This window comes from Rhamphochromis longiceps, linkage group LG14 (genome assembly GCF_057381845.1).
Source record: "Rhamphochromis longiceps isolate RC_006_pf linkage group LG14, R_longiceps_female_GT1.1, whole genome shotgun sequence".
Classification (NCBI taxonomy): Eukaryota; Metazoa; Chordata; class Actinopteri; order Cichliformes; family Cichlidae; genus Rhamphochromis; species Rhamphochromis longiceps.
The window spans coordinates 8505745-8533202 of NC_140570.1; the positions used below are offsets into that span (position 1 = coordinate 8505745).

Below are 27458 nucleotides of genomic sequence, written 5' to 3' on the forward strand. Positions count from 1 at the left end.
TCATCTGATGCACCAGTCCGAATATCCACTTCGATTGTCACTTAGGTGATGATGGCGTCGCCTTTCTTCATCTAGACAGTGAAGGAAAGCGAACCTTCGCTCACAATTGAGTCTCTGCCTTCAGTGACTGATCACAGGCTAAAGGATGCTATGGCCCACGACACCCTGAAAAAGGAGAATGGATGCTGAATATTTACAGAGTCAACTCGTCTCCCCCCATCGTCTTTACTGAGTGGTGGACAATATTGGACAATAACCTCTGTGGTGGTGGTGGTGGTGGTGGTGTGTGTGTGTGTGTGTGTGGGGGGGGGTATACAGCTCTAAAGTGCCTCAGAGCTAGACTAGCTTTACGGCCGCCCTGGCGTCGTATCCTGCTGTGGCGCACGTCCCCTTTCAGACTGTTCTCTGCTGGTCGGTGCTGCAGTCTGAAAACCACAGTAAATTCCTAGAGGTGCACACTTTTTTTTAGCACCATTTGAGTCATATGTGAGGGCATGGGGTGGGAACAAATTGGAGGTCATGAGCCATGACGTGCGTAAAACACACTGGAGACGATATTACGCACAGTTGTCTTGTAGCTTTGCTTTAATAACTGGTACTCAAAGTTCTGAAAACGCTGAACTCATATGTTTTGCGTCAGACTGAAGCTTTTTCTGAAGCAAAATTCACCATAAAATGTAGTCGAAAACAGAGATGACAGAAAAATGTATGTCTGGACAGACCCAGTATAACAGACCCTGTTATTTATCATTAAAACTGGGTCGAGAAAAAAAATTATTATGTTTTTGGTGCCAAACCAGTTAAATCAGAAGAATCTTTCTACAATGCAACACATCAGGCTGTCAGGAATTTGTGGAGTAATCGTTAGGACGCAAATGTTTCACAAGAAAAGCTTACACATATCTGAGATTCAGCGGGCTAAGCTGCAGTGGGGGGCCTTATGATTTTAGTGCAGTCCTAAATATTAAAGTTTGTAGCACATCAAGTCTTTATTATTAATTTTTGGCATTAAAATAATGTTTGGATAGTTTTTACTTGACAAGGCAAAAAAAATTAATAGACGCACTTTTTTCAGGACCGAGTGTGTAGTTCTGTGAAAAATAGTTCTGTGACCTGCTAATTTTAACAAAAATAATTATTCCTCGTCAATCATCTTTTGTTGCCTCACTTTTCACTCAGCAGTTCACTCAACACAAGAGTGAATCTGGAGATGTTTCTGTCGTAGCTTTGGATTTGGTGAATTGAAGCCCTGTCCTGTCCAGTCCGAGTGGAATTGTGACAGTCTGTGATAGGACGAAAGTTTTCAGTCTCAGCCAATCCGCGCGCCTCGCTGCCTACTGAGTGCAGACGCTCTACCAATCAAAGCCGGGAGCGCTGACCAGGGGAGACAGAAGAGCTCCGCTACTTTTGACGGGCTGCTCTCACTTTGAACCGGTGTCAACAAACAACAACAACATATTTCTCCCGGGCTACACCGCCTTAGCACCCGCGTTTCTCAGAAAACCTCAATACCGGCGATTAAAACCAACAGAATGAGAAACATACTCTTTTAACGACCCCCAAATCACGCTCTGCCTTTTTTCCTCGTCAAATTTGCCTCATCAGAGGCTCGTGGTTGTCCCGGGACGGTGCTTGGCTTTAGCACGAGCACGGCTAACTTTTCTCCGAAGCTACACAGGATAAATTTCGGGGAAAATTCTCACAGTCGACGGGGAAACCTTTGTAACAACGTCCACCTGCCGCTCGGTCGGTGCTAGAGCAGCTGGAGGAGGAGGTTCCTGCAGTCGTTGGGGTGTCGGTGGTATGACTGCGTTGGCGGGGTCAATACCCAGGATGATGCGACCCTCGCTGACCCAGAACTATCCCCGCAGCGGCTTCCCTCTGGAAGGTAAAAGGACGCATTAGTGGCTGAAGATTTTCTGCGTTTGAGAGCTAGTTAGCAAAAAGGCACTATTGTTTTTATACAGTCATGTCCCAAAGCTCAGCTCCAAGACAGGAATTAGAGGTTATATACCTATAAAATAGCCCCACATCTCAATTGACAGATATTTAACATTTGTATTAGGTTTTATTCATTATTTTTAACAATGTTTTCACATTTTTGTACTTTTTTGTTCAAATTTATCCTTTAAAAAACTTTAGGCCATTTTAATTTTCATAAATATTTGCCCCACTCCGATAACATAATCAGCTCTATTCTTTGTCAAGTGGAGCATTTGTCGCCTCCCTTTTTTTTGCTGTTTATAGCCTATATAATTAATGCTATATTATATATTATTTATATATTATTTTTGCGTCTTTCCTAAACTTGCCCTCTCTGTGGTGACCAGTTCTCGTAATATTTTGATTCAATCCAGTGTCTACACCGCTGGGTCAAGGCCGAGTCAACCAGCTCGGAGGAGTTTTCATAAATGGCAGACCTTTGCCCAACCACATCCGCCATAAGATCGTAGAGATGGCCCACCATGGAATCAGGCCGTGTGTCATCTCCCGACAGCTCCGTGTCTCCCACGGCTGCGTGTCCAAAATCCTCTGCCGGTACCAGGAGACCGGCTCCATCAGACCCGGGGCCATCGGAGGCAGCAAACCCAAGGTAGGGACCGGAGTCTCTTTGATCCAAATTCGTGTAAGGGTGTTTGACGTAGATTCATTTTAGTAACCTGTTGATTTTTAGTGATAATAGAGTCATGTGCCTTGTGCCCCAAGGGCCACAACAAGTGAATAAACACAGCGACTTTTCTGACCTTTGAAGCAGGGGACATCGCCGGACGTAGAGAGGAGAATAGAAGAATACAAGCGGGAAAACCCGGGTATGTTTAGCTGGGAGATTCGGGATAAATTACTGAAGGATGGGATTTGTGACCGCAACAACGTTCCGTCAGGTAAAAAATAAAAATAAAAAGTCAGAAAAGAACAGAGTGTGCCTACTAGCTACACTTTTTCAAAAATTTTACTTTATTATTATCAGTTGTTTTTATTTGTATTTTCCCCCAACATTTAATTACTAAATCTACATCCTGATAAAAATATTTTGAATTTGGAAAATAAAACAATAAATAAACGGCAACTTTTCAACTTTTTAAGATTTCTGACAAACCAATTTATTCCAGATTGTTGTTTTTGATACTTTAACTATTAGTTATTCATTTATTCCACTTCTTAAAACAATTCATATCATACATTAATTTTACTTCCAGACTTAAAAATATTTACTGTAATTATTTAATTATTTTTACTAACTGCTTTCCTTTATCTTAACGTACTTTCACAGTGAGCGCCATCAGTCGCATAATGCGGAGTAAGTTTGGGGGAAAAGGCGACGAAGAAGAGGATGAAGATGAAATTGAGAAGAAAGAGTTGGAGGACAACGAGCGGAGGGCCAAACACAGCATTGAAGGCATCTTAGGAGACAGATGTGAGTGAACTCTCCCAGCTGTTATTGTTTTTGTTCTTGCGAAAGAAAATAAGTGAAACGACTTATCTTTTTTCATATCAGTGAGCTTGATTAGAAACATTAGAGCTCAGCAGAATCCCGTTTGATCAGATACGGTCTCAGTTTGCTGCAGTCATTTCAAGATGGGAAGTTGCCTATCAGTGTAGTGAAAGTGGAAACACCCGCCTATATTCTGTGTTGTTGTAATTAAAGGGGGCATACGCTATCATGATCTCCACACCTCCAACCTGTTGAGCTGTGTGTAAAATAACATTGCTTCATTTGGTGGTGAACTGGCCTTGTCTGTGAAGCTGCTGCTTGCTGTAAAGTTGCTGTGTGTGGGTGGAGAAAGTGTGTGCGTGGAGCTTTGTTAGGAATTCTTTATCGACCATATCTCTTCGCTAATGCTTTTCCCATGAGGCCGTACCGTAAATCAAACAGCAGGTGATGGCTCTGTGCGGGAAAAAAGTAAGAATGTGTGTGTGTGTGTGTGTGTGTGCGCGTGCGTGCGTGCGTGCGTGTGTGTGTGTGTGTGTGTGTGTGTGTGTGTGTGTGTGTGTGTGTGTGTGTGTGTGTGTGTGGTTTAAAAGCAATGTGGGGCTCAATAGCCGCGTTACAGTAACTGCATATTATTATGCACATATTTCAAAAACTCCTGTGTACTTATGGAGCGTCATAAATCCACGCAGCACTTGTAAGAGCAGTGTCTTCATGCAATATAGAAACATAATTGGAGTTATGCAGTAATTTGATCTTTTTTTTAATAATGTAACCAATCGATCTTTATTGGTGCTGCAAAATGCTGTCGACTATAAACATTAAATAAATAAAGAAGAAAAGTAAGCACCTGTTGGAAAAGTCTCACAATCTGCGGAGAAATTCGAGTGTTATGAAAATAATTAATAAATAGATAGTTTTTTTTCTTTTTGAATTTTTTTTTTAAATTGGAAGTTAATTACTTTTATTACTTTTTTTAAGTAGTTGTTAAGTGAATGAAACATGGCATATTCCCCTGCCTGCAGTCGCACTCAGACAGAAGCCTAATTGGAGATTAGTGACGTTTGAGGTTTGGGGTATCATTACTTCATAGCTGCATAAGGTCCAGTTAACTACCTCATTTGCAATGTCATCACTTTACCTTTAAGCTGCGTCATTAGAGTGGAAATTCGTTTTATTTGGTACCTTCCCAACTATTACTGCGCATATGCAGCTTCACTCCTAAAAAGGCCTGTAATGTGGTAATGTGCGTGTCAGCCTTTACTCGGTGAAATCACTTTAAACATTTTCTTCCTGGAAAAATTCATTATAATTTTAACTATCGCTCAGAGGGTCGGTTAAATTGAAACGAGGCATATAATTCAGGAGAGAAACACTACGAATGATGGATGTCCGCTCCATTTATCCCCATCTTTCTATGGAACTGGCGGCATTATAACGAAACCTTTATTTACCGGCTGCTTTCATAATCAAGCTATTACTATCTATCAGCCGTTTGGCACCAAATGCTAGAATGCGTTGCTTATTACAAAAGTACGACAGTTTCCATTGCCTTTCCTACCACTTATTAAATCAGTTTAAGCCGCCAAATGTCAACATTTAACCCACTGTTTCCCTCTAAGCACTCGCTCGCTGTCTGCGTCGGGGGAGGACAGATAAAGGTCTCTGGTTTGAGGAGACAAAATGTCCCCCAGATGAGTTGATCAAACATTTGTTCAACGGTTTCCATCTCCTCACAAAGGCACGCCTCGCGCGCACAACGGGACGCTCAGGGATGAACTTGGGAGACAAAGGCGTGAGAGTCTATTTGGGGCTCACGCTTGGGCTGCACGAGGACAAAAGGCCAGCTTGGAAACAGCTTTGGCCGGCGCAAAAGAAGTAGAAGGCAACCTGCTTATAATTCAGCCCGAGAAAGAAAAAAAATGTGGGGGGAGAGAGGAGAGCTTCTGCACAGAAAAGCCCAACGACGCACATTATGAGGCCGCAATGAAGGATGAATTATTCAGGGAGCGCTCCGGCGCGGTTTAGAGGGCCCGTTCACCGAGAGAAAATGGCCGTTTTCACCTACAAAATGTTTCCTTTTGGGGTCGGCTAAAAGGAGCCGGCTGCCATTCAGAATGACAATTAAGGCCTCTGAAATCCGCTCACGTATCGCCCGAAGTTGCGCGCTCGCTCCCAGAACCCGCGCGCGCACGCTGCCGCTCGCGTGTGCGCTGAAAGTGTACATTAAACATTTACAGTCGGTTAGCCACTTTGAAAGTAAGCTAACAAGTGGCACGCAGCAAGATGGAGCTAGTAAACCCGTAAACCAAAATAAAAGCGCATTAAAAATGAAGACGTAAAGATGCTTAGTTACAATTTTTGTGTTTAAATTATTTCTTTAAACTTTTGTTTCTTTTGGTCTGACTACAGTAAACTTTGAAGAAGTTTCTTGCTGTGTGCAACCCCACGCGCTTAAAGCAACATTGTCCCATTAAGCAGTATTTGATGAAGCGTAATCACCGCGTTTGTCATAATGTTCAGAATGTAATTGGTCAACAGTACAAAGTGGCCTTCTCCTCCTCGACGCATGAATTCCGTGTCCAGCCTGTAATACGCCATCCATTATCGATTCTTTGAGGAGTGCCGGCCTTGCCCCCTCGAACATCAATAATGTCTTCTAAATGATGTCGATATTGTGCTATGTCACATTTAATGATGGAGGGAGTGTATTAAAGAGTGTTTGCGGTGAATGGGGACCAATGTTCTCCCCGGAGAACCCCGATCTGGCCCGGAGCGCAGCTTCACAATGGTGCACCCCCCGGCCACCCGTCCTGCGCTGCGCACAGCTCCGAAAACCCTCCGCACCCCACTCCCCACCGCCCCCACCTCCTCTTCTACCCCCACTTGCTCCCCAAATCTCTTCAAGCAGATTAAATCGACCCTTTTATTTCATCTCACTTTCATCTGGAGAGCAACACCGCCCCTCTCCCTCTGTTTCCTACTCCTCTCTGTCTCTGTCCCTCAGCCCGCGGCGCTGAGCTCGTTTCATATCTGAGCCGCATCCTCCGGAGCGCACAAAGGAAAGTCAGTCCACTCTCTAAAGTTTTCTAATCAAGCTCTGTATTAACCGTTTGTGGGGTGATTGTGTATGGATTTATTGCAATTTCAAGCCTGATTTTAAAAGTTCCCATTTGTAAATGTCGCGGCTGCCCAGCTGTTTAAACTGGAGCAGCACATAGTGTCTTCGATCTCAGTGAACTGACATAAAGCGGTGGCAATAACACCATCACTGCCAACCGCGTTTTGTCCTTAAAAAAAACCCCCATGTTTCAACAAAAAGTCACATTTGTTGAAAAAGGTAGCTTTATTGCGTTAATCCCCTATTGGTAGTCATAGTCACAATGAAGGATTTAGACCTAATTTTAAAAGGTGAAATATATAAGCAGCCTGGTTCTAAACTAATTATATAAGGGCTTAAACACTAAGGTAAACATTTTCTTCCAAATTCCCATGCAACAAGGAAATTGAAACTAAAAGAAAGGTTCCCCGAAATCATAATGCCTCTTCTCTTTCAGAATAAATACATCCTTGATAGTAAAGTTGGCCATGCAGACCTGTCACTGGGCTGCACCAACCTCTCAGCCTCATAGTAATTAACCCTGGAGACAAAGTTAATGATTAAAACAGTCACAGTGCCCCCACCTCCTCCCTCCCCTGCTGCACATTTTCACAGTATATCTTTTGGAGTCCATACTTAGTTAGGTGAAATTAGCCAGATAATACAGTGGAGCCTTGTTGAGGGCCAATACATTTCCATTTAGGCTGGCCGTGTGTGCGCGTACACAACATGCATGCATACACACACACATTCCACTCTGCAATGCAAACAGTCAAAGGGATAACTTTATTTGGTGAAAGGGGATCCTGGAAAGGGCTAATTGAATAAGCCCGGGATCTTTGAAAAACCCCTACCATGGTGAGCGCAGTCATCATGTCATAATTAGGTTTATTGAGGCGCATTCCTTCAATCTGCCTCCATTCTGCCGGCCTCATTGTATCCGTGGCCTGGGCCAATGGCCGAGGGACAAAAGAGAACCGTGAGCAGACAATACATGAAAGAGCCATAAAGATTTAGCTGGTTTTGTCACAGAAACGGAGCAGGACTTTGTTTGTGTAAATAATGCGGGTGAAGGAGGGACTCGGGGTTTCTCTGCCACTTGGGGTGAAGATGGCGTGCTGCAAATGTGATACATGGGCAGACCCTGGACCAATGCCATGACTGGAGAAAACAACAGATCGAGGGGGAAGGAGTGAAGGAAAAAAGTGAAGGAGCTGAAGGGGAGGCAGAGGATGGGTCGAGAGGACATAAGCCTAAGGCTTTAGCTCAGGCAGACTTTTAACTTGAACTTTTGTATATAAACTATAGTTATTATCTAAAGATTATTTAAACTATCTATTTCAGTTCATGCCTATGCACGTCAGAACACTTAAGGCAGTGGGTGTGTGCTACCTTACGTAATAGACTAATTTCTTTCTTATTTCTGGCTGTTACAAAAAGGGTCAAATAAAATCTCAAAGTTGAAAACTTATTGTACTTTTCACTAAGCTGCTAAGCTGAAACAACAAGCCAGTCAGTCTGTAAACATACCTCAGATTCTCTCTTTTTAGCTTCACCGATGTGAGCGTCTGATGCTTTCCTCTATTTTGTTTAACTGTATATTAAACATATTTGTGTGTCTGGGTATAGATACAAATAAGACAGATGTGACCTTGGATTTTTCTAAAATTTGTAACGCACATGTTCTGATATTTCACAGACCAAAGTCATTAATCATAACTGCGAAATAATCAGTAAATGAAATTGTAGTTGTGAAATGTTAAAAACAAATAAAGACTTCAATTATAAAAAAAAAGTAAATGAAATTGTAATTAAAGTAACTGCCCTAATAACTTACCAGTTGCTGTTTTGTCATCAGATCTGACAAACACAGAACCAATAAGATCTCGATAGATCCTGTAGCTATTAGCTGTTAGTGGCCTGAGCCAAGTGTCTGGTGAAGAGGGCTCTGTCTGTCCACTGAAAGAATGAATGTGTCACTCAGTGAGTCCCTGGGCACGAGGGCAAAGGGGGGCACGAGGGCCAAGTGGTCGAGCACCAAATCACTCTCTTCTGCCCCGGGGCTCTCTCTGTCTCTCTTCTCCTCTCTTCTCCTTGCCCCGTACTCCTCCCTCTCTCGTGAGTTTTTTCTAATAAGCCCATGCATGATGACTATCCAAGCATGAAAACATAGTTATCTGCAAATGAATGGCCGCTCTATGCTTCATTAAAGCCTCTTTTTCCTTTCACACTCTTATTGTGACACTCTGATATCAATTCAAAGGGCAATTAATGAATGCACACCAACTTTGAAGTCAGGGTGATTTCTTAAAAGGGCGGGGCTTTTGAGTGTGTGCGCATGTATGTGTATAAGGGGGAAGGGGCAGTGGTGTGTGATGGGGTTTATTTGGGGTATTCCCCCTTCAAGACCCGCGGTAGCGCCCCAGCCTTCACCCGTGATGGACTAGCCACATTGAGCTGAGAGTGAGCAAGCCCCAAAGACGATTTGAAGGGAGTGAAAGAGTGAAAAGGCCCAGCGAAGGTCAAGTAGAATGGCTCGCCTTAGAATAAGGCCCCTCTTTATCTGCTGCAAGTATGCACTATAGGCACAACAGCTGGGGGGGTGAAAGGGGTAGAGAGGTTGTTTTTTAATGTGCATGAGTGTGTTAGTGTGCATCTCTGAGAAAATAAGGAGGAATGTGAGTGCATGTCTGTCCCTCTCATATATATATCTGTCTGTTTGGGAGATTGGATGTTTTTTAATGTGTGTGAGTCTGTGCATGTGCGCGTTATGGGGTTAAGGGTTGAGTGTCAAAGATGGCAGAGGCCAGTATATGCTGCTGATGGAGGGACAGGCAGCTGTCAATCACCTGACTGATGAAGCTTGACTTCTTCTTCACAGCTTTGTTAACTAATTAGCCCATGAGCTTTTGTGTTTGTGTTGGAAAAGAGGCTTTAAAATTGTGTTAAGGCTGCGGTCGTGCCCTGTGGGAATATGTTTTAGGAAAACGCTTAAACTTGAACAACTCGACACAGAATCGTTGAACAGATTTATCAGTATTGTCCCGTATACGCCCTGTGGCCTGCTTCGGGCCTGTCAGGGATTTAGTTTCATCACTTTGTATCTTTGAATCTTTGCCTGTTCAAAGAGTATGAGGAAGGCTTTAAAAACTTCAGTTATTGGGTTAAAAATTAACTGCGTTTTCATTTTAAACATTAATATCAGTGTAGAATTTCATAATCAGTATTTTCCTAAAAAGCTATTTTGACTATAGAATTCTGTGTTTATGATAACTTCTAAATTCTTGGGATATAGCCAAAGAAAAAACACATTTTTGCTCTGCATCAAATGCCAATATTATTTCAGAAAATCAACTTAATTGAGAAAAAACTTTTAAACTCTTTTTTCTTTTTGTTTAGCTCTTCATGACACTATTCAGGGTTTCTGGAAGCAAAGTTGTTAGACTCGGCAGTGGTAACCAGCATGAGAGACATAATTTATTTAACACTCTATCTTATTCATCTTATTTACCCTCTATCACACACATTCCTAACTGTGTGGTGGCTCAGATAGGACAGCGGGGCTGTGTCAGGCTTAGAGGGAGACAGAGAGATAAAAGAGGTTTTATTTGTCCTTTCCAGCACGAAGAGAAGATGTGTAAATACATTTACTTAACCCTTGTTCACGTACAGCCGTGAATGAATTAGCCTACCTTAATTAGTGGACAGTGATGTCAGCTAAACAGGTCAAACAGAAGTCATAACATCTACCTGGGTCTTTATTCCTGTTGTTGTTTATGTGAGAGACAATAGTTTAATAAGGTACACTAGCTAACTGAACGGCTGTAACTTTTTCTTAATTATAAAATTGTAAAACACTGGCAGACACTCTTTGAGCACAAATTCGGCACTATCGAATCTACCGATAGACCAGACGGTAAGACATCATCTAACAAGGCCGATACTGGCCAGTACTGGTTTTAAATATGCAAATATCAGTGCATTTCTACAGACCGTGGTAGAACGTGTTGATTTCCAGCACAAGTTGCATTTGAGCAACATTTATGATGAAAAGAAATTAACCATATATAAGCTGTCTGAGTGAATGTACCACTGTGTAGAACCTGATTACAGGTATGTCCTTGTTCATACAGGGATTCACTGCCAAACCCAGAGTTCCTCTGTAATATTTACTATCTGAGGTAAAAAGTTGGAAACTCATGTCCACGTTCTCCCATAAAAAATGAATCAGTGCACAATTATGCAGCCTGTTGCTTCTAATCCATAATCTCACTAGATTTTATTATTCATGTTTTTTATACTTGAATTAAAATACAAAAACAACAGTAACACATGTCCATGGATTGTTTCTTTGCCTAATTTCTGTAGAAGAAAAATAGTTCTTGTGGTCTGCTTGTGCAGCGATGAAGATACTTCCTTGTCAGCAAAACAAAATTAATAAAAAAAAATTGCATATGGCTGTGAGGCCAGCTTACGTCCCCATTGACTGGAGCTGAGAGACATTTTCAAAAGTTAAAAGACAGAGAAGGAACTGCAGGGTCAGCGGGCTGTGGAGGGTCGCTCCCCCCTAACGTTACACAGGAAACGGGGTTAGAAACACATTTAGCCATAAATGACAGGTAGCCACTTCCTGATCCCCCCCTTGACATCCACAACAGCTCCCGTAAGTGTTGACTGACAGCATCTCCCTTTATTCCATTTTTCTGCACATAACAAGGCAGTGATTGATGACTGTTTGTCCTCACACACACACACACACACACACACACACACACACACACACACACACACACACACACACACACACACACACACACACACACACAGCTCTGGCTCATTTACAGGGCATCTGTGAAGGTTGAAACCTCCTCTTAGCAAGTCAAGTGAGATCATTCTCCTGCCACCCCTCCCTCTTGACTACCCGCATACAAAAAATACACACATGCACACATGCACAGTTTTTCTCAACCCATCAGAAAGAGTCGCAGATGGGTCCATAAGCTGTCAGTAAAGCCATTATCCATCCCAGCATCTGCCTGCCTTGACTTCTATATACTGTTTAATGCAGTCGGCCAGTCACTTAGTCCCCCTGCCGCTGAATAGGAGCAGCATGGTCGGCCCGCCCAAATAAATGCTGCGTTTGTCTCCTCTGCCTTTTGTTTTGTGGGTTTTTTTTTTTTTTTGGTGAGGGTGATGGGTGGGGGGTGCAATGTGTCAGAAGCTCAATTTACCCTCACTGTTAACCAAAGCCCCAGAAGAGCTATTGGGATGTCCAAAGAGGGGTGTAAATAGCCCACATATGGTCAGTCAATTCCCCCAAGTCCCAAAATCCACATTGGACACATCCCCATCAGCTCCTTCTCTCTCCGTCTCTCACGCACACAGGCGTGTATGCTCAGTGTGTACTGTGTGATGTCTCTGTGGACATATTTAAGCCTTTGTGTCCCCATCTGACTATCCCCCCTCCCTCCTAGAAATCCAGCAATGCTGAAGTCTTTCCAGTAGTGTGTTTCAGCTAAATCCCTCTCTTCTCCTCCTTTTTCTCCTCTTCTCTGGGATGGCGTTGCACGATGGGAGCCATTTTGGGGGGTTTTTTCCTTCTTTTTTTGGCTCTGAAAAAGTTGTTTTGGCCCGGAGTGCTGTGCCCCGTGTGCCTCTCAGGGCTTCAGTTTGGTTAAATTAAACAGTTTTCTTTTCTCCTCTAACCCCTTCCCACCCACACTCCCTCCCACTCCAACTGCTCCTCTCTTATTTTGCAGCTTAATGCTCCCCAGCTCCCAGACAAGCTCGCAGAGGCTACTTTTCCAGGCCTTCTACTGCTCAGATAATTTTACCCTTTTAAGGCTCGTATTTTCTCAGATTTTGATGAACTGACAAGAGCTGGAACCGCATGCCTGTAGCCTTTAAGCCGAGGTGGAGCAAAAGTATACAGAGAGAAGTCAAGTGTTTACAGGGGCTATAAATACTGCATTTCAAGATATAGCATATGCATATGTACAGGGAGTGATATGAGAGTTAGAGTGGATAATTTGATTGGCTAAGGCTATTTGACGGTGCCAAAGCGATATGATCAGATCTTAGGGATAGCGAGGCGATGACGGCAAATGGGGCACTCCAAAACCACAGGTTTACAAGGTTGGAAAAGATCCGGGAAGCAGGGGAAAGGTTTCTCACCATCTAACCTTTCCTTGCTTCCTCCGTGAGTAGGAAAGGTAGGGTACACTATGTACTGATGTTGCTCCGGTATTTTATTTTGTAATTACAAAGATCATGGTGGACTTGATCGGCTCTTTTAAGCCATGTGAGAAGGGCGAGTAATACTGGACACTGAATTAGGGACGCCTCAGGGCTGACAAGCTTGATTAACGTAGCTTTAAAAGCTTAGAATGAGGAGCGTACATGTGTGTGTGTGTGTGTATGTGTGTGTTTAAGAGCTCTTTAACCGAGCTGCAGGGTGTAGAGAGCTTTAGTGGTGGTTGGGTGACTGGCATCGTTCTTGGCACAGCTCTGCCTACAACAACACATGAACTGCCATCACCTGCCACTTTAATGTGCATGACATTACATTTTTAGCATTTAAGGGATGTGTTTGATTTCAGATCGTAAAAAGTGCCAAGAAATACATTTTAAATTTGAGATTTTTTCTTTCTTTTATGACGAACACGTCTCTCACAGTCAGCCTTTATCACCTAGGTGTTGTGGGTTTTATGACAATTATAGAATTGGTATATTTAACATGAAGTATACCTTAAGTAAAAAACAAAAAATGCAGGAATTCAAATCTGCTTTTGGAAACCGTTTTAATTATTTGAAAGGCAAACTAAAAGATAATGTAATACTGACTTCTGATTCTTTAAATTATTGTTGTAAATATATATTTACATGCAAAACATTTGTAATAATTGATTGCCACAAAGACTTTATTTCTAGACACAAAAGTCGATTTGCACTAACCATCCCAAATAACAGTATAAAAGGCACTGACTGTCGTTCATTAAATTTATAACGTTAATGCAAATTTTATTGCTAACAAAACGTAGCAAAGTTTACAAACTGTAGTAATTATGTCATTGTCAGATGTCATTAGTGTGTGAAAAAAATTTGCTTTATGAATTTTATCACAGATGATACGCATCAAGAACAATTACATTCTGATGACATCGGCAAACATAACATTTTAGATACACTATGCCTATAACCAAATGTTGTAGTTTTGTTATAAAGGATTTATTACTGGTCAGTGAGCCCGTCCTCTTTCCCTGTGCATCTAATACTACCTGATGGTGTTTTAATGGGACCAGTCTTAGGCTTAAATCCTCATATGTAAGTGCAGCAGGAAACCTTGGTGTCATATTTTAATATGATGAGTGTCCTGGTAATTTTTTAGCCTGCAGAGTTAATGTTTGGAATGGGCTTTTTTAACACCCCAACCTGACCAAAATGATTAAATACATAAATAAATAACAGTTACAATGACAGCAGAGCGGCCATAACTGACATTTTACTGTAAATAGATATCTAATGTTTAATGTTTGTTTACAAAAAAAATCTGTTTTAACTTGACAATAACCATCCAGACAATGCAAACCATTTATTTACCAGTCAGAAAACATTTATACATATAATGTTATTGTGAAAGAAACAGCAATCAAGTAAAGTTTAAGTTCACAATGACAATATGCCACGAGTGTCTTCTCCCAAATGTGTTCACATTGTTGTTTTTCACCACTAACATTCACAGTAAACTCAGTTTAAAGTCTTTTCCAAAGACATGTCATAAACAAACCTCACACAGTTGATTTCCATCTTAAGAGAGAGGCTCCATTTTGATTTCAAATGACATCTGACAACCAGCTGCACTGTTGCTTAAAACAAAGGAGACCTGTGGGAAGAGACAGAAGAGGTTTGGATCTTTTAGAACACATAAAAATAAAATCTGGGGAAATTGTTCGAAAGGGCACACCGTATTAAAAGACAAAACTGTGGATGTACTTTGCGTCTACCAACAACAACCAAGCAAACACAGATGCCCAGACAGACTATCCCCATGGGTACATTTACAAGCACAGCAACAGCCCCTGTTGCCTCCACTTCCCTTCTCACCCCCTCAGGTGCTCTTACAGTTCCCTCTGGAAGAAGGGGTGTTCTTTGGGGGGTGGGGGGGTTAGAATGCCCCCGGCTATACCCCCATCTATCCCACCCCAACCCCTCCAGCCCTCTGAGAAGCCTTTTCATGCCCCTCCCCAGCCCTTTCCAAGCTCCCCCGTGGGGCAGGTGACAGCCCTCCACTGTGAAGGGCTGAGGGAGCCATGACGGATTCCACAGATGGAGCGTGGAAATTGCCGGCAAAGACCTCAACTCTGTGGAGCAACAAAGAGCCCGAGAGTCAGAGGGAGAAATATGGGTGGAAAAGACAGAGAGAGAGAGAGAGATGGGAGACAAAGAGAGGGTGCGAGAGAGGGTGAGAAGGAGGGAGAGCGACTGAGAGAGAAGAGGGAGGAGAAGGTGGTGCTTGTTTAAGGAGGTCCGAAAAAGTGTGTGTTACGCTGCTGTGAAAAATGCTCAAGTCTGATGTTTTCTCAGCACTTTTTTTCACCTGTCACTACATGGTGCTGCTATTGTTTTGTTGCACTGACCAACACAGTTATCTCGTTGGATCTTAAGATCAACTGATACTACAATCCAACGAATCGAAATGAAACGAGCCAGCTTTGGTCCTCTCTGCAGGATTGTATCTCGACTAGATTCCCGAGACTTAAGAGGTGCCACACTGTCGCTTCTTTTGAAAAGTTCTTGAAACCCCGGTAGCGCTCATAACCGATAGGTAATTCCAAAGTGATTAAGGATTTTCCCGGGCTGCCTCAGCTTTCCCAAAACCCAAATCCCTGTGAAATGCCGAGGAACGTGCATGCTGGGGTGGAGTGGGGGAGGTGGTGGTGTTGGGGGCATTCCTTGTGGCCCTCCTCCACGCAAGAACTGGAGGGGGGAGGCTAAAAGAAGGCCTCGTCTCTTGTTTTTCAGCCGTCCTGTCCAAAAAAACTCCAAAGTGCCACATACCCCACACCCCGAATTCCTTCCTCGCCATCTGAAGCACAAAGTCCTCTAGTCATATAAAAAAGTTGGCCCTCAAATCCAGAGAGGTTTCGCCTCCAAAACTGTGACGAGCAAATGTAAGAAGTTCCAAAAACGGCTGTTATCTGAAACCACAGTTGCCGCAGTTTCGAACGATCGTGTCTTTGAGAAGTGCTGCAGTCTTTTTACGATGGCGAATTTCTAAACTCACAGGCAGACTGAAGAAGAGCTGGAAATCATAGAGAACAAAATTGCAGAAATATTCAGCAGCAGCTTAAGGCAATGTCTCCATTTCTCTTGCTGCCTCTTTGAAAATATTTTACTTATTGCCTCCCTCATGCTTGAATGTTTCTTTACCAATTTGCTCCTAATGCATGTTAAGTTGACTCCCACTGCTATTGGTGTTGTGAAGAGAAAATCGCCAAAGGGGGGCAGAGAGGATCAGTTTCACATGAGGGGCCCTGAGCTATTTGGATTCTCTTGTATTTTATTGTTGCTTTCTGAGGGGGGAACTAATACAGTGTTGCACACAAAACTTCCCCTGTGCTGAGGGGGAATTAATTAAGTGTAACACAAAAAGTGGGCGCTTTGGCCTTGGTGAACTTAGAAGGGAGCCAATGAAGTGTTTGAAGTAAGTGTGTTAAAAAAACCCCAAACTGCTGGCTTATAGAGCGCAGCTCACAATGGAATTAATACTAATCTGAGACAGTGAGGAAAAGTAAAAACACACAAAAGCTGTCAAGACACATGATATCACCAGGCTCAGTCAGCCTGAAGATCACAGTGGGTGAAAAAGCAAAAATTTGCGTACATTTTTAGAAATAAAATTGTGTAACATATTAAGCAGGAATGGCAAACAGTTCAGTGATCAGAGCTGGGAGGATTTGCAGTTCATAAGGTTTAATGTTTGTTTTCGATCAACAGTGCTGGGCAGGATTACTTAAAAAAAACCAAACAACTAAAAACACCTGTTGAATTCAATGATTTTGTTAAAAAGTATTGAGGAAAGTAACCCTTTGCATTCAGTTTTGTCCAAAAGAACGTGTACCCTGTAGTCGATTTACCTCTGAGTTTATTGATTTGATCTAATTCCATAGTGAGTTAATTTTGGTAGCGTCTCCTCGATCCCAGAATGAGAGCTTTAGCTAAAAGCTACCTGTTGTATTTCCAGGACTCTGCTTCTCTGCTAAAGAATATGAAGTAGAGCTAATTAGCAACTAACAATATTATTATCACAAAGTAATCTGAATACTTTGACAGTGTGACGCCCATCTTCTCTGCTCTCTTACTGGCTGACCTGACTGACACAACTGTATGATTGGATACATTTAACTAGTTTCCAGCTGCGGACCAAGCAGTCAGATGAAGACAGAAATACTTCCACACAGTCTATAGTCTTTTTGCCACAACAAAAATAACAAGGAAACGTGATAGTATATTTAAAGTAAATGATTAATTTTGAAAAAGTTCTCCAACATGTTTAGTCAAGGAGTAACTTTATTTATAAAAGAATTATCTGGTCCCATTTTTCACAGGTTGGCATGTTGACTTAATAAGACACCTGCTACTACAGTGAGTAAAACTGATGTTAGATTTATCGTGCTTCATTTCCAACTGCATTAACTTCGATAGATTGTGACTCACACGGTCATTGTTATATATGCTCACTCTTCTCTTTTCATTCATAAAATTGTTACTTTTGACCGATGAAAACTGGATTCTCTAAATGTTTCTCATCCATTTTGACTTTGTAGTCATGAAGCTTTTACTGAAAAAAATCTGGGGATGCTTTTGCAATAATACATTTCAAACAGGCAGATTATTCATTGAATGAGTCAGTGAGTAATCTATCTGTTGTTCAGTGAATTACGTCACACAACCAGGCATGATACACATTCACATTTTCCTCCCAATATCAGTGTTATAAGTGCTATATCCAGCCCTGTTCTAATTATAAGTCTTTTTATGGGTTAGTTTTAATCAAATCAACACATGTCATCCAATGTTTTGTCACCATTATAAAATCACACAGCCTAGTTTACAGCAGGCACTTCACTGACTTGTATCTGAGGGACTTGTGGAATTATAGTTTTGTGCATGTCGACTGACAGGAAAAAGGAGACATTGTTAACAGCAGTTGCTGCATAGCGTCCCTTTGGATCATAAAGCGGCAATCACCTGACTAAAAAGACAGTTTGCCTTTCATCGAGTCAGCTTGCTTCTGGCCATTCAGGCTACTGTCCATACACTCACACCCTCACACACTCGAAGAATGGCCCCTGGATCCAAATTAGCCTTTTGTGTGGCTTTTAGTACACCGGTCCCCCTGTGGTGCTCTGGGAATCATGTCCGATGGGATTATTCCTTAGGCTTGGAATATTCCTTCTGAATGGAGGTCTGTTTGGCTGTTTGTGTGTGTGATTGTGTGGGTGTGTAAAGAAGTTGAACCCCCCCAACACACACACACACACACACATTTTCTATAAGCAACATAAACAAAGGACAACAGATGGCAAATAAGTGAGCATTTCCCAATCCTGCTGAAGGTGATATCTCTTCCTTATCATAAATAAAGGTTTTTAGACTTTAATCTCAGTTGGTTTGTGCAGCAACAGGAATTCAGGTGTTCACTTTATGTTTTCTAGAGAGACCATAATTCGGCTTTCAATGTGTCATAAGGTAAGACTAATGGACCTGTTCTTAAGGCTGTCTTCTTTTATTTTCTCCTATGTCTGAGCAGCCAGTCACTCAGATGAGGGTTCAGATGTAGAGTCAGAGCCTGATCTGCCGCTGAAAAGGAAGCAGCGGCGCAGTCGGACCACCTTCACTGCAGAGCAACTGGAAGAACTGGAGCGGGCCTTTGAAAGAACACACTACCCTGACATCTACACCAGAGAGGAGCTCGCTCAGAGGGCCAAGCTCACGGAGGCCAGGGTGCAGGTATGAGCAGGCACATGCGTGCACGGTCAGGATCTACAAAAAAAAAATTCTCTCTCTTTTTCAGCTTTTCAACCCTACAGAACCATGAAAGCCACGACCTAACATTGCCATACATTAAACATCCCTCTGAAACAGACGTAAACTTTGTGGCTTTATACACACTCTAACCATTTAAAGGCAACCTGCTGATCTCTCTTTGCTCCATACAATAGCACAAACTTACCCTTTGCTCCCAGGGGCCCAATCTGTACTTTCCTATTTCTAATGTGAAGTCCAGTAAATTCTCCTCCATGGGCTCCATATGTGAAGTGTAAACACTCCCAGCATGAGCTCCGTCCATATGGGCACAGTATGTCAGCTCAACCAGCCGTGTTATACACGCACACACAGACTTTTTCTCTCACATTGCTTCCCACCTTCGTTTTCAACTTCACACCCTGAAAATGTTTCTCCGTGTATTTGTGAATATGTTTGTGTTTGTACCATTCAAAATATTTGTAATCATCACAACAGCTTGTAAAGGTGTTACATTATTACCTTTATAAGGTAGATTCTACTGTAGTAGATGGGTTGTGTAAGATTGCAGGGCTAAATACCAAACTGCAATCATTAGGGAAGCACACACACACACACACACACACACACACACACACACACACACACACACACACACACACTGACTGAACATCATCATTGTGATGTCTTCTAGGTGTGGTTCAGCAACAGGCGAGCAAGATGGAGGAAGCAAGCTGGAGCCAATCAACTGATGGCATTTAATCACCTCATTCCAGGGGGTTTCCCACCATCAGCCATGTCCAGCATCCAGCCCTACCAGCTCTCTGACAGCAGCTACCCCCCCTCATCCATAGCCCAAGGTATTGTTAAATTTTGAATGCAGTGCTCTTGGTGTTGGGTTGTTCTTTTTCAAATTAATATATAAAAAATGTTGTTTTCCAAAATTCCTATATATTATGTTGGTATTAAAAACATACTTTACATATCTTTTATTCTGGCATTTTTCACGTGGAAGGTTATATTGACAGCATCAGTTTTGCTTTTACTTAAGTGAAAATTCAGTATAGATCTCTGAAGTCTGCCTGGAGGATATGTTATAGTTTTAATTTCACTTTCAGGCATCCAAATCACTTCTCCCAAACAATGTTTACTCTAACTCCATCTTTCCTGCTTCCAGTAGTGTCAGAGCCACCCAGCACGGTGCACCGCCCCCAGCCTCTGCCTCCCTCCTCGGGCCACCAGGCCTCCGGTGGCGGCGGACAAGGAGAAGGAGGCTCTGCTTACTGCCTCGCCTCCGGACGCCACTCCTTCTCAGGCTACTCAGACAGCTTTGTGAGCCCTGGAGCACCAACCAATCCCATGAATGCTTCCATAGGGAATGGGCTCTCTCCACAGGTGAGACACAAGGTAGAAATATTTGGAGGTATGTGTGGTGATTAATTACTGACATTAAACAAGAACTTATATCAAGCAGTGTAAAAAGCACCGACGTTCTTGGATTCCTGATTTTGTTTTTAGAGAATAAGGAACAAACTAATCAGTGAGGTAAGACTGCTTCACTCATGCTCATTATACTTTATCATATTTAGGGAAAATAAAAACCTTGACTCTTATATTAAATTACACATAGTGGCATTTAGTTTGGGATTAAATTAACCCATAAGAACCCACGGTGTCACCGCCCCTTTACACATTGAAAAAAGTTCCTGTTAAAGTTTGAACTTTGACCCTCCATAGTTTTCCTGACAGTAAAAATGGGTCTGCGCTGTCATGGGTTAGTTCAAGGGAAACAGCATAATTAAGAAGGTGCTTCTTCTGACTTGATGTTTTTAGGTTGGGAGATGGAGATCGTGTTACATACTGTATCTGGGGAGAATTAAATCTGAACATGACTTCAAAGAGTTGAACTCAAGTTGAGAAGCATGTGACGTGAGCTTTAAAAGTCTCAACCAAGTTGCAAAAACATAAAAAAGCAGCGTTACTTCTTTCTGATTCCAGTTTGCACCATAGCTTCAAGGCTCTCCGCTCAGTGGCTGATGGGTCACTTGCTGCTGAGGGAGATAAGTGCGAAGACTCAAGAAGCACAGAGGACAAGTGAACGTGTGACAAATGAGAAGTGAAAAGACAATTACAGTCAATTATCGGGCATGAAGTCCCAAGGTCTCTGCATCTAGACAGAGGGCGCAGCAGAGGAGACAGAGGAGTCAGAGAGCCTAACAGGCATAAAATGAGATTTTAGCCTGGTGGAGGCTCAGAGAACAGGCCACAGCAGTGTGAAGATGGAGACACTCGCAAAGATATACACGCAGATTCACATAATTACACACACACACACACACACACACACGCACACACACACACGCACACACACACACGCACGGTGTAGATAATTGATCAACTCCATAACATTCAGAGGATCACTTAAGGATTTTGCAACATCTTTTACACAAATATTACATGTCATGGTCAAGTGGCATGTCTAAGTTAACTCTTCAATCTTGTGTTTAGATTGGAGGATTTATTACTGCATTTTTTAGGATTTTCAAATACATCATGCAAGGAACTAAAGCCAATTTATTCGCAAATGACTCACAGTAATTTTGCTAGGAATGCACAAATTATGTAATTCTGGGCTGACACGGACACCAATGTTCAAAATAATCATTTGGCCGTTATTTTATCTTTTAGTTTAGATTATATTTATTATTATTATAATTTCCAGCTCCGTGCCAAGGAAACAAAGACACGTCAACCGTTAAAGAATACTGAACTTTTTAAAACTTTTTAGCTCTTGATTCTAATATATTTTAACATTTAGCCAGAACAAGAAGGATGCGATACAGCAAAGAAATATCAGCCACTGACATCAGTAAATAGATCAGTGCTAATATTTGGCTGATCTCAGCATTGATAGTAAAATGATCTGAATATACGCAGGTAAACTGAGGGAGCATGTGGAAGAGCTTTTAGTTTTGCATACATCACACATACTTTTAGATGTTTAGCCGTTCTCCTGCGTAGATAAGACGTGCACAAAATAAAATACTGTGCACACGTAGACAGCGTGGTCATGTGTGCATGTGCACGCACCGAACCTTAAACTACAGCTGCAAGGAAGCCTTCTCATGATTGCATTCTTAAAATGTTTGCTTCAACATTCTTCCGCGCGAAAGCAAAGGTTCTAATTTTATTTGTATATATTTCGTACGGACGGGAAGGAATGCCCCATCTTAGACATTTCCCCCATCCTGACATTCTTCCCTACTAAACCCTGATTTAGGCCGCTGGCAACGGCAGCGCTCCAAAATAAAACACCCTGGATGGGGCAGCCCCCTAGTGAGGTAGGGAGAAAGGGGAAGGATGGTAGCTAGAAGTTTGGTTAAAACAGCAAAAGCATGAAAGTCATCAGAGTAGAATTCATTCACTCACCGGGCAGGTATTCCTGCTCGTTGTGGTTTGATTTGGCCGTGTTGTCTCCCCGATCTCTGTGTGCTTAAATCGAACTTTTCAAATGCAGGTTAATTCTTTAGGAAAATGTTACCAGGCACAGGAGGAAACACAACTCCCCTCTCAAAATCAACTTGGACTCCTCCACTCACCTCCCCTACTTGGGAAATGATTTAAGCAGGACCATGTGTGTATGTGAATGTAGAATAATATGTCACTTAGAGGACCAGGAGGACGCAGAGTGGTGTACCTGCTTCTGATTAGGACAACTGGAAGAGCCTTGAGGCCTTTGCGTGGTTGAGAAGGAGGTGGGATATGATACATTTAGAGGTAGCAGGTTCAGTTAGAGTTAATTTCATAAGTGATAAGGTCAGTCTATTCCTTATTTATGGTTTACCATGGATTTTGTTAACAAACAGGTAAATTCAAAGAGTGAGCGAAGAGAGTCGTGATATCAGGTCTGTTTTGAAGCCAGTTGAAACACTTCGCCCCGCAGCTCTTTTCCATTCTTTGCTGGCCAAGGACTATTCCCCCCAAATTTGATTATCTGGTCGCTAATAAAGACCAGGTCAAGAGCTAACGGAGATCTGAACCTGGAAATCTATTCGGAGGGTTTGAACGGAGCTGAGCTCACACAGACCTTTCTTTTGTGTTGTCTTTGTCAGCATATCTCTCTTGGAGATAAGTTGTTATCTTATGCCATGGGTTTTGGAGCAGTGTCAAAAAGGAATTTTAGAATAAGTAGAGCCAAGGATCAGAAACAAATTGCTTAATTCTTCCTTTCTGGTGCTATCTCAGTATGAGACAGGCTCGCTGGCAGCCTTTTGATGTATGCGACAGGGGGATTTCCTTACTTTGGGTTGGTGTTGGTCTTAGTGTCTGTGGTGTTTTGTACTCGAGAAACTACAGATATTTAAGCTGTTATAGTGGTTTATCAGAAACAATAAAAGAAAAAGAAAACATGTCTTCCACCCCTTTGGTATTAGAAAATAGGGGTTAAGGTGCTAATCACTGAAAGTTTGAAAATCACTTTGACATTTTAAAGTTTGCCATGCTGATAACGCATTATGTTCCAATGATTACACCTATCTGAGCAAACCACTGGGAGGTGACACATATATGGTCTTCCGCTTATTACCAAGATGAATAATCTGCCACACTAACATTTCATTATGGCCGCCCCTCCCTGAGCCTGGTTCTGCTGGCGGTTTCTTCCTGTTAAAAGGGAGTTTTTTTCCCCCACTGTCGCCTAAGTGCTTCCTCGTAGGGGGTGATATGATTGTTGGGTTTTTCTCTGTATGTATTATTGTAGGGTCTACCTTCCAATATAAAGTGCCTTGAGATGACTGTTGTTGTGATTTGGCGCTATATAAATAAAATTGAATTGAATTGAATTCAGATCCTACCAACGTTAGAGGCGGTCTCAGTACTCGTATTTAAAAATGAACACATAACTAATCTGATTTTCATTCCTCTCCTCTTCTTTGCATTTTTCTAATCAGGTGATGGGTCTTCTGAACCCAGGCGGTGTGCCGCATCAGCCCCAAAGTGACTACGCCATCTCTCCACTGACAGGCGGCCTCGAGCCGCCGGCCGGCATGGCTGCCAGCTGCAGCCAGCGGATGGATCACATCAAGGGCTTGGAGGGTCTCACCAGCGTTCCCTCCATGTCAGCTCTGCCCTCACTGCCAAGCTCCCAGTCCTACTGCCCCCCATCCTACAGCTCACCGGGCTACACCGTCGACCATGTGGCATCCTACCAGTACAGCCAGTACGGACAAAGTAAGGTCAATAAACTTCACCTTTTTTATTCCTACCTTTTAGTTAATAATGCATTAAAATGCCATTATTTAGACATGGTTCCTGTTTTTGCAGTTTTTTTTAATGCAATTGCGTAAAAAAAAAAAGATAACAATAACACAAAGACAGACACACTTATGTGTTATGGAAAAAGTATTCAGTCTTGACTCTATTACAAGTAAAAAGCCTGTATTTCCAAAACCCTGATTGTGAGCACCGGTGCAGCAGTCTTTTCTTCCCTGCTTAATTGTCTAATAAAGGCGTAAAAGTAAGCAGTATTTTAAGATTATAGATGCATACATTGACAGATCAGACTTTAAATACTTTGTAAAATCTTAGAAATTAGTTGTATTTTATAAAGTGATTTTGTGTTTCGTGTGTACAGCATTAAAACATGCAGAGTCAGAAAAGTATGAATAAATAAATACAGAGGAATGAAAAATACAGTATCCTGCAGTAAAATATGGTGTATTTTCATGTCTATGCTTTTCTTAGGACTTTGAGATCATGTAACTAAAGAACAACAAAAACCACAGAGTTGTGTTTATTTTGAATCTAGTAACTCTCCAGTTTTCTTGTCCAAACTGCTGACTGGTTTTATTGTGGCCTTTTACTTACATATGAAAACATTTGAGCCAAATCAGGCGTTACAGTGTATGATTATGGAGCACGCTGGTAGTTCAGTGGTCTCAGGTCTACCCTGTAACCACAGATTGGTTCCTTTCCTTCCACAAATGGAAAAAAAACGCTCTTGTACATACAGGACGCAGGTAGCTGCAGCACTGCTTGTTAACATTTTGCGGGTCCAGTTATGCAGTTTCAAGTGTTGGGGTTAATTGTGCAGATCTGATTCCATCTAAGAGGAGATTGGGCCGGTGCTGAGACTGAACTCTGCGGTGAAGTACACTGCAGAGTCAGCTTGCATCAGGGTAAAGGACAGCAGCAGCGGAGCCCTCCTCAGACTGTTAGTCCTCAGAGAATACCTGGAGTGAGGGTCTTTTCACTTCGCATTACTGTTACCTGAAGGGTTAAAATCAACTTCAAACACATCTCCCTCTAACTTTGGAAGGCAACATCGTTTTCCGTCACAGCGTGATTACAGCGGCCGCCGTTTCCAATTTTGCTCCACAGGGGGTTGACCAATCAGATTCATCCATTGACCTTGTGGCAACCTCAATACAACTGGGTCCTTCAAAGAGCATGGCAACGGTCCAACAAGTCTGACTCTGTGTAGCTCTGTGGGGCGGCGGGTATCAAATGAATATCTAACTTAATATCCGATAGCAGCAAATGTCTAATGAAATATCTCGGTCTGATATCTTAAAGCGGACAGAATAAAGAATTAGTGCGACACACATGATGAACCGCTAACATGTAGCTCTGTGCGCTTACATACACACAGCCCTCCAAATGCAACCCCCCCACACACACACACACACACACACACGCACCTCGGCAGCGATACAAGGCTGAGCAGTCCATCTTGATGTGATTAATCAGTGTGACTGGATAGCCGGTGTGTGGTTGGGTTTGGATCTGCAGAGGAAAGGTCCTTTCTGGGGGTGGACGGATCCTAATAGCCTCTGGCAGGGCGGCGATTAGAAACAGGTGCTAGGACTGAGGTCAGCTGGGGAAGCAGTGTTGAACAGTGCTGCTCCAGGTTCCAGAGCAGTATGAAAAAACTGGTCCACACACTGTTGCACATTTTGACAACACGTTAGCTCTCACTGGACCGCCTCACGGAAATTACAGCGGTAATCCATGAAGCACTTGTTTGGTTTTATTTATGTAATGTCTCTGTTGCTAAGCAGACATTTCTGTGGTGCTTTTTGCAAAGGTCACCTGTCATTTTCTTTACCTGTTAGGCTGTGGTGCCAGTTACAGCTCACTTTGGGAAAAAATGGACACATCTCACATAAAACATCTCTTCCTGTGTATTAGGAAAGGCCTCCAATCAGAATTAGTCTGAAAACTGTTCCATAACAAACAAGTCACGGAGACCCAGGGCGCTCATCGACCCATAAAAACGTCTTTGTTTGTTGAACCGATGACATTTCTCAAAAATCTTCAGAGCTACTGTTTTCTGTGCTCTGTTCATTAAGTCTTATTTCCATTATATCTTTCATATGTAATCGGCCCTCAAAAACAAAGCCAGTTTGTTCCTTAGCGTTTGGTTTTTAACATACATACTCGGTTATAGAGGAGCCTATACACACAGGTGCTAATCAATGACAAAAATTAATGATAAAATTCTATTATAACAAAAAGCTGCGGCCAATTAGACATTTTTGATTTTCATATAGATACATATAATGCTGAAATACTGATATTGCAACATAGCTACCTGATTCCGCTGGCGGCACATATCAGTGTTTTCAATGAAACTTGCAGCGGCTCTAAATAGCCTCTCCAAACAATTCGACTTATCAGAATCACTACTTTATAATTCTCTGTGGGCACGCTCGTCCGATGAGTGAGTGTGAGTGAATGGCAAGGACAGTTGACAGGCTTACAGAAGAAAAGAAAAAACTACTAAAAAGATCAGAACACTGGAAAAATAATCTGAGAGCTAATAAATGGACCATTTGGTTTATGTATGTATACAAAATTAAAGACATTAAAGTGACAATTCTAAGGCCTTTTTTATAGTTTCTAAGATATTGGGATATATATTTAATAAGTCTTGTAGTGTATTGAGTATTACAACGTCTCTGTGTCACATTGATAACCACATATTGTAACATTATTGCGAGGTGCTCTGGGATTCTCTGCCCTGTTTGTACATCACACTCAATAAATAAGTGCAACACAAATAAAAAAAAATTCTGCTAATTACAAAATGTCGTTTCTGGGAGTCGGAAGAAGAATTTAAACCAGCATGCTATTATTATTATTATTATTATTATTATTATTATAATAATAATTATATTATTATTCGCCTCTGTCAGTGTGCCCCAGGGCGGCTGTGGCTACAATGTAGCTTGCCATCACCAGTGTGTGAATGGGTGCGTGAATGGGTGGATGACTGAATGTGTAAAGTGCTTTGGGGTCCTTAGGGATTAGAAAAGCGCTATACAAATACAGGCCATTTATTATTATTATTATTATTATTATTATTAATAATAATAATAATAATAATAATATTGGTGCTTAAATACATGATCTACATGTAAATTCTTCCATTAAATTTCACTTTAATAATTAGTTTATAGTTTAGTTTCCCTCTGCACATACCTACACTTCTCACATCTCTCTGCGCTGACCCAACACCACAAACCACTGTTGTCACATGCGATGCTAACAACAGCCATATGTTGGCAGAACTGGACGTAAAAACACATGCCCAAAATTTATTGCAGCCATATATCTCTTTTATTGTATTTCCACTTCATTTGTTTTTTTAAATTCACTTTTTCCAGGTAATAATTCAACAACTGTTTCATCCTTTGTTTCTTTTCTTTTCTTTTACAGGTACCCTTCCTTATCTGAGGCCTGAAATCACCTGATGAGCAGCTTCAAGATTCACTGAAGGCCCCACGAGAGTGTGCGTGTGTGTGTGTGTGTGTGTGTGTGTGTGTGTGTGTGTGTGTGTGTGTGTGTGTGTGTGTGTGTGTGTGTGTGTGTGCGTGTGTGTGTGTGTGTGTGAGGGAGAGA

General features: G+C 42.0%; 1 protein-coding gene across 12 annotated transcripts; it reads left to right on the forward strand.

Moving 5' to 3' along the window:
- The first annotated feature begins 1389 nt into the window (after positions 1-1389).
- Positions 1390-27458, forward strand: pax3b (paired box 3b). 12 transcript variants are annotated; one of them, XM_085380998.1, is made up of 9 exons: positions 1390-1888; positions 2358-2593; positions 2753-2882; positions 3272-3415; positions 18343-18542; positions 19252-19417; positions 19738-19964; positions 23507-23786; positions 27276-27458. In XM_085380998.1, the coding sequence occupies exons 1-9, from the start codon at positions 1804-1806 to the stop codon at positions 27308-27310; spliced, it is 1503 nt and encodes a 500-aa protein (XP_085237124.1). In that variant the 5' UTR covers positions 1390-1803; the 3' UTR covers positions 27311-27458. The 12 variants fall into 12 exon arrangements, with proteins under 12 accessions (XP_085237124.1, XP_085237132.1, XP_085237133.1 ...); XM_085381006.1 differs by having other exon boundaries at positions 2753-2810; positions 19735-19964; XM_085381007.1 differs by having other exon boundaries at positions 2756-2810; positions 19735-19964.